Source organism: Gadus morhua, chromosome 6, assembly GCF_902167405.1.
Source record: "Gadus morhua chromosome 6, gadMor3.0, whole genome shotgun sequence".
NCBI classification, from domain to species: Eukaryota; Metazoa; Chordata; class Actinopteri; order Gadiformes; family Gadidae; genus Gadus; species Gadus morhua.
The window spans coordinates 15,914,604-15,922,940 of NC_044053.1; the positions used below are offsets into that span (position 1 = coordinate 15,914,604).

General features: G+C 45.8%; 1 protein-coding gene across 2 annotated transcripts in view; it reads left to right on the forward strand.

The window, feature by feature from the left end:
* The window catches only part of efna5b (ephrin-A5b), a 94,692-nt gene extending 87,735 nt beyond the window's left edge, over nucleotides 1-6,957 (forward strand). Inside the window, exons 3-5 of one of the 2 annotated variants that reach the window (XM_030359122.1) lie at nucleotides 4,594-4,659; nucleotides 5,124-5,204; nucleotides 6,753-6,957. In XM_030359122.1, the coding sequence (XP_030214982.1) occupies nucleotides 4,594-4,659; nucleotides 5,124-5,204; nucleotides 6,753-6,880 (275 nt within the window). In that variant the 3' untranslated portion in view covers nucleotides 6,881-6,957. The remainder of the gene's footprint in view (nucleotides 1-4,593; nucleotides 4,660-5,123; nucleotides 5,205-6,752) is intronic. The other variant, XM_030359123.1, reaches the window with a different exon arrangement.
* The last annotated feature ends 1,380 nt before the right edge of the window (nucleotides 6,958-8,337 follow it).

Below are 8,337 nucleotides of genomic sequence, written 5' to 3' on the forward strand. Positions count from 1 at the left end.
AAGATTATCTGCACTTAAAATATGCTATTTAGTCTCAGAGGTCCATTCCTGTGGAGACAGTCAGTTAATTATGGTATGGCAGAATCCCTATGACATCCAGCCTATCTGGTTTGCTAATCTGCACTATTGCATTAAGACTTTGTGGTTTTGTTGGACGCGTCAACGCTTGGCCGTGTTTCAGAGACCATGAAACCCCCTGAATAACTTTAGGATTTGATCTATACTTGTAGAGAATAACAGACAAAGACTCTTAGAGGAGGCTTTTGATAAGCAGTTTTAAAAGTCAAGCCGTCCTTCTTTCGATCAGAATAGCGGCAAGATTAACAGAAAATCTGCATTCTTCCCGTACTTTTCACCCAGGCAACCTCGGCTGGGGCTTTCTGCTTCCTGTTTATTTTTATTTTCAAACAGACATTTTTATGTCCTCACGTCTGGTATGTGTTGTAGGATCTCCCTATGAAAGCCAAAGGAAATGTGTTTTCCAGATAACATTACAGTGGCGGTGCGGCGCGGCCAGGGCTGTGATTGAAACAATGGCGCTCCTAAGCCGCACTGAGCCCACCTGTTTGTTCTTCCGTAATTGGATTCTGCTTCATTCCATTGGCCTTAATGCTGATGCATAATGCAGTGTACTAAGGGGACCAGCCATTACCAGCCCTGGGACATGGCTGGGAGCGGTAACCCGACCTTGCCCCTGCCGCAAGTGGGCCATCCTTTCAGGAGGGACCGTGCCCTTCAAAGACGCCAGTCGCCAGGCCTCCAGGGGTGGATTGATAGGCCCTGGTCTGGAGGGGTGGATGGGAACCAGAATAGCAGGTGTTGATGTTACAGCCCGACAAGAACAATAACTTTGCCCTCTGGAGCGGAGTCAATCCAAAATAAACAGGTGCTCGGTGGCGTGGTCACCGATGATCGGGGGGGTGGGGGGGGGGGGGGGTCTTCTCCAAGGAAGAGCGGCCTGCAAAGTCGAGGAATGCCTGGCACTGAAGTGCTACCCCTCGTTTGTAGCGAAGGATTTACAACAACACACCTCACTCATTTCCACAATGTTGGATACTGACACGACGCACGCACGGTCACACACACACACGCACGCACGCACGCACGCACGCACGCACGCACGCACGCACGCACGCACGCACGCACGCACGCACACACACACACACACACACAGCCGCTCCCAGCTCCTCGCACCGACGACAGACTGTGTAAGAAATGTGGACCGTAGATGGTAACAGATGGAAGTTAGTTTGAACATAATTTAAAGTTCTGTGCCATGGAATCTTTACTTTACCCCCGAGCAGAGCTCCGCTCAAGCTGAGGCCATTACACTTTTTTACCGCCATTATAAATAAATACAATCGAAGTCATGAATACCAAAAAAACAAAACATAGTCGGGTATCGTATTTATCTTAACCGTTTTTTGCGGGGCTAAACCCCACGGTAGCCATCACGCCAGCGCCCCGCTCGTAATCCGCGCTAACCCTTATTTACCCTTTGCCTAACCCATGACTTTCATATGTGTAAGCCACTACGCTGGCATGTCAATGACAGCATCCAAATGTATAAACATAAGATTATCCCCGCTGGCTGTCATCGTGACAGAGGCTCCCAGATGCTCCGTGGCGTTTTCATCGGTTGTGTGCCCCTCTTTTGATCAGCTGCCTGCACTAAGTGGCTGGTGTCGATAGGCCTGACTCAGCACTCGCCGCGACACTGATGAAGATAAGACATCTGGAGATGGTGCTGATGTCTGGGTGGGATGCATGTGTGTGTGTGTGTATGGTGTGTGTGTGTGTGTTTGTGGAGTGTGTATATGTTTCTGTGTGGTGTATGAATGTTTCTGTGTGGTGAATGAATATTTCTGTGTGGTGTGCGCACACTTTGTGTTTGCATTGAATGATGCATTTCTATGAGTGTATTTTTGTTTGCCAGTATACGTCTATCAATTTGTGTAAGGGTAAGGGTGAAGGTTAGGTATGGCGTGGGAGTGTTTCTGTGTGGACTGTGTACACTTTTTATGTGCAGGGAATGATGTATTTCTCTGAGTGTATTTTTGTTTATATGTGTATCAATTTATGTTAGGGTCAGGGTCAAGGTTATCTATATCTGTGTGTCAGTGTGGGTAGGTATATATGTTTGTAGCTGTGAAAGGAAGTGGGGGTTAGCATTTGTGTTCCCATGTCTGTTTGCCTGTATGGATGCATGTCGGTCCATGTATGTCCATGGCATGTTTTGTTTGTGTGGTCATGTTTATTTTTGTTCACCGATACATGTGAATGTGTTGGTAAGTGAGGGTAACCATGGTTCATTAGTATGTCAACGGTTGCCTCCACAGATTTAATAAGGTTAGCTCTCGCTCTCGCTCTCTCTATCGCTCTCGCTCACACACTTGCTCTCTCTCTCTCTCTCTCTCTCTCTCTCTCTCTCTCTCTCTCTCTCTCTCTCTCTCTCTCTCTCTCTCTCTCTCTCCCTCCCTCCCTCCCTCCCTCCCTCCCTCCCTCTCTCTCTCTCTCTCTCTCTCTCTCTCTCTCTCTCTCTCTCTCTCTCTCTCTCTCTCTCTCTCTCTCTCTCATTGGACACGATTACATTTCATAATAAAAGAGCAGCCAGTGCTAATAGATTCGTATCTCTTTTTCCACCGTTATTTATTAGTTAATACGTCCTCCTAATGAATATGTCCCCTGGCTATAGAGAAAGCTTGATGCTTGTTTTCCACAGCCTTATCCCTATGGTTTCTGTTAACCACACTAAACACTGGGCTACAGGCTGACATCCCCCAGTGTACGGCGGAGCAGACAGAGATATTTTTAAATAGACAGCGCATTCCTTGACTCAAAGACGAGGGAGTTGTCAAACTGTTATTAAAGAAGCTTTAGCCTCGCACCCCAGGAGAATTATGTCCTGGGATAATATGCTTTCCTGTGTATTCATTTGCCAATGCATGTGCCTGCGGATGTACTCTCTGAGCTCTGCTGGGCCCGACAGAACGCCCGGGCAGAACGCCGGTTGGACGCATGGTCGGTGGGGGCCCGTGATGAATAGACCCCGGCCATTTTGACGGAGGAAGAGGAGAAGAGAAGTAACACAGCTGGGAGAAAGGGGGGAAATGAAGGGGGGGATGGGGGAAGAGGGAGGGAGGGGGGGACGTTAGGTGAAGGATCATTGGCGAGGAGTTGACAGATCCCGAATGGTGGCCCTAGGAAATGCTTGACTCAAGAGCATCTGCTTGGGGGAAAGGGTCCAGGAGGATATACAATGTGCTTGGACAAAAAGCAAATAGACCCGCCACGTTAGAATGGGCGGGGGGTGGAATGGGGGGATGGGGGGGGGGGGCAGCTTCTCTGCCGTTTGATTGGCCTTTTGACACCGGACGGCAAAGTATATTTTTAAGCTGACGTCTCTAAGCAAGATGGATGCGAGCTACGTACGCACACAATACACACACACACACACACACACACACACACACACACACACACACACACACACACACACACACACACACACACACACACACACACACAAACACACATAAACACGAACATACACACCAGAGAACGGTCTGAGCTGACTTGTGTTTGACCCTCGATGCTTGTCTACAGGAGACAACACCTGGTGCATTTCCATAGCTCCATTAGTGGTTTACCACACACACACACACACACACACACACACACACACACACACACACACACACACACACACACACATACACATACACATACACACACACACACACACACACACCTCAGAGCATGTATTTTTAGACTATATGACACAGCGGCGTTGATAGCTAAATGGCTACATGCACCTCCTAAATGTTAAGAGATTCATACCCCTATGTTTCCCCTGTATGGTTCCTTTCATTTCCTGGAATCAACCGCAAACCACACACACACACACACACACACACACACACACACACACGTACACACACACACACACACACACACACACACACACACACACACACACACACACACACACACACACACACACACACACACACACACACACACACTAATGGAGCATACATACTCTAAACGTGCGATTCTTATCTTCCTCCATGGCTCCCCTGTGTTTATTAGCAGTGAAAAATGAAACGTCCGCGTTGCGATCACCATGACGAATGAATACAGGGTCGGCTCTCAATGATTTTTAAGTGCCCGAGAGGATAGCAACATGGGTTATCGGTTACCCCACACTCATCACACTGGGTCTACCGGACTAAGCCGTTGTAGCATCTGATGCTGCTAACTTTAGACCATGAGCCGTGCATTCTGTCTCCTCAAGAATGGAGGAGAGCTCTGCTCCCCGTTTTGTAATTGCGTTCTGGCCATCGTCTCACAACCGCTGTGACTAACCCCTCTCAATCCATTGAAATCAGCAGGGCTCTAATTAAGTATGTGCCCCCCCCCCCCCCCCCCCCCTCCATCTTGAACTGCCCTCCACCTCAGAGAAACTACAGTATGTTCTTGATACAAAATGAGGACATGACTTTTTTGGTCATGAAAGGGGAATGCTTGTATTGCTGCCAAGTCACACATGTCAATACTTAACCTTCTTCTTTCTCTGTTTGTTTTTTTCAGCCTCAACCATCGCTGAGAACGGGAAGAAAACATGCCTGAAGTTAAAAGTTTTCGTCCGACCATCAAGTACGTTCATGGATTATTCTGTTTGGGTTTCGTTTTTTTTGCATGCAATTTAAAGACTTGGGTTAAAGCTTGTTGAAATGTGCTTTTGGCCAGAGGAACAAAAGCGGTTTATGTCTACTTTTCTGGTTACTTCAGTACCTCCTGAATAGCCACTTCCTCATAGTCCAACATGCCTCTTCATTTATCAGCGACTTCCTTTACTTGCAAAAGTCTATGTTTCACTCCATTAAATAAAAAGAAGTAAAAAAACGACCAAAGAATATTAATACATTTTCGGATTGAGCTGAATCCTGTAAACTGCATACTTCATGTGAATGTTGCCATGTGCTTTTGGTGCTTGTGACATTGACTTTCAGGGCTGGGGTGTGGGGCGGGGAGGGCCGGGGGGGGAGCTTCAAAATGTCACTAACCGTTATTTTTTTGGCTCACCTTAATAATAATCGTCTCCTTATGTTCTATTGTAGACAACTGTGTGAAAACTTTTGGGGTACATGACCGCGTTTTCGATGTAGACGACAAAGTAGACAATTCATTAGAACCACGAGGTTAGTATGGCTTCTTGCTCTCTCTTTTGATTCTCTACATTGTGTTCCTCCCTAAGCCTGTTTCCGTCCTCGTAGACGTGTCCTCCTTTTTGCTTTTCCTTCATGTATGCCATGATGTGTGCCCAGCACCCCTTAATCACCTCCCTGCTACTCTGTCTGCTGATGCGCTTGCTACTGCTCAGTGCAAATTGTACAAATTGACTATATGCATGCCATATATATATATACATATTCTGTATATATATATATATATATGTATAGATATAGAGTATATATATGTATATCTATGTATACATGTATAAATACACATTAGAAATGTCACTGGATATAACTGGTATATATTAGTTATTTAACATTACATCTTCATCTTCATGAGGATTTCAGTTTTAATTTGACAATTCACACTTGCTCCTATTTTTGCTTCTGTAAGCTGACACACAGCTTACATCGTTTTAGTTCCACACATGTTTTGACTCATGCCTGACTCAGTGGATGAAACTCCTCCACCACCTCCATCACTAGAACTCCACGTGACACATCTTGCACATGATATAACACATTAGTCCAGTCAAAGTGACCCCTCATAGAGAGTGTTTGTCAGAGCACTGGCAGCTACAGCGTTCCCAGGAGGGGAGTCGTATTATTTGGTATTCAGTGATTATTACAATCTCTACTGTTTATCCACGGTAGCGGCATGCTGCTCCTAGGTTATCACGGGTTCATCATCAGCTGTCAGCTCCCCTTTGACAGACAGACATGCCACCTCCCCCACAACCCCCTACACACACACACACACGCACACACACGCACACACTGCTAACAGTTAGAGCACATGGGGTATTGATTTGTTAAGGCCAGATCCCAGGGCAGTATCAATGTCTGCCTGCCTGCTTGACTTTCATGTCTTGCTGTTATTCTGCCTGCCTTGCCTGTCCTAGCCTCCATGCCTCCTCTGCATGGCTGTTTGCTGTCTCCATCTGTATATTCCCTACACCTCTGCTCGCTTTTTCATTCTTCCAGTCACCTTTCAGTTTCTTGTACCTTTTACCTAATTTATGTAGGAAGGGGATGTTTCCTTTGTTCCTTTGTTTTCACCCCATCTCTGATTGCTGTCTCCTTGTGTCCTGTTGTGTTGTGGTCCAAACCTCTTGGGCCCTGGTGTCTGGCTGTATGCGTGGTGTTGGGCATGGTGTTACAGGGGGGGGGGGGGGGGGGGGGGGGGGCACATGGCTGCTTACTAACACTGGAAGGATTTACTCTCAGGGGATTAATATCGTCCATCACACACTGACAGAATAGGATTTGGGTCAATAGTCATGGTCATTTCATGTTTTAGTCCTCACTAGCAGAGCTCCCCCCCCCCCCCTAAACATCTCGTGTCCAAACATGAGAATTATTAGAATGAGATAAATTGCATGCCTGAACATATGACTGTAGCCTTGGTGTTAGCATGCGTGTGGTGGTCATGTTTTGTCTGCTCTGAATCGTTGCAAAAGGTAATAACACAAAACACGTGTCTTTCTTTTTCTTTGTGCTCTCTATCTTCAGACGATACCAGCCATGAATCGGCCGAGCCTTCCCGAAGCGATGCAACAAACGCTGCACCGCACCTGCGGATAGCAAGTCCTCTGCTGGCGGCAGTGCTGCTCTGCCTAGTCGCTCTCATCACCTTATAGCGCCTCCCTCTGTACCGGAGGGCAATTACACCTGGTGCGGCCTAAATATCTGCCCAATGCTGAAATGGGGTCTGGGTGGGTGGAGTGGGGGTGTGGGTGTGTGGGTGGGTGGGTTTGTGGGTGGATGGGTGGGTGGGTGGATGGGTGGGGGGGCGGGTTGGGTTGGAGTCAGAGTTGGCTTCTCAAGGAACCCTCTATTTTTTTCATATAATATTTAAGTGGTCTTTCTCCGTCTGTGAGTGAAAAAAAAAAGTTGATGATGGAAGTGGAAGAGACAATTCCCTTCTAGAACCTTCGACTAAGATGCCAAATCACGTTTTTTGACACTTAGTGATTCTAATTTTCCCTGTGACTTTTTGCCATCCCTTTACATGTACGTCATGCCTATGTCTTTGCAGCAATGATGTTTACACATGATGTTACACACACACACACACACACACACACACACACACACACACACACACACACACACACACACACACACACACACACACACACACACACACACACACACACACACATCCACATACATCCACTATACACGCTACTTTTTTAACAGTTATATGGCAGTAGTTTTGTAACTAGGTTTGTATTCGGTAGCAGAATTACACAGTAGGATCGTCAAAAGTATAGGTTTAGACACAAGTTCAGGCCCTGAGACCTCCCAGCAAGCCTTTCCAAGCCTTTATTGGACTGCAAAGTGACCAGGAATACTAGACTAAAAACATTGATTTTAAACAGGAAGTAGACTGAAATCCACAGCCATGCGAACACATTGTATGAGCTCAGCCCATCTCTTGTTCAGGAGTACCGCCTGTGACACTGCACTGTACACTGAATTTCTACCCTGAGAACAAGTAATTTGGTCGTATAAAGGACATTACATGAATAATGATTTAGTTGTGTAAACATGTTTTTATTTTTTCCCCGATTTGGTGAAGTCTATTTTCAACCTGTTGAGTATGCAAATTAACTTGTTGAAAACCGATTAATGTTTAACCCTCTTTACTCTACCTTCTGAAAAGGTATTGGCACTTTTAAAGGGAAATTTGTTCAAACTAATTGAATTGAAATGATTCAGAAATGTTCCCTATGTCCAGATTTTTACCTTAGCTAATTAATGTAATGAAAGAATTTGTGAAACAATGGAAGCTGTGGTGACTCCTTTGAGAGCATTTTGTTATTCATGCAATAGAATGGAGTGCATGTTGTCCACACAATAAATAGATACAACTTCAAATATTGGATTCCCTTTGACTCTAAATTACCCTAAATTAAACATTTAATACAGGAACATAATGGATGGAAAATCAGTGTCCTTTTGATTTGCTTTCAATAATGCAATTTTACCGCAGGCCTCAGTCTCATTTTATGCATTGTTCGCAAATTGAAGGCCGCAATTGTTCAGCTTAAGTCAATACTGACGAAAAGCTCATGAATGGCCCGTCTGTACA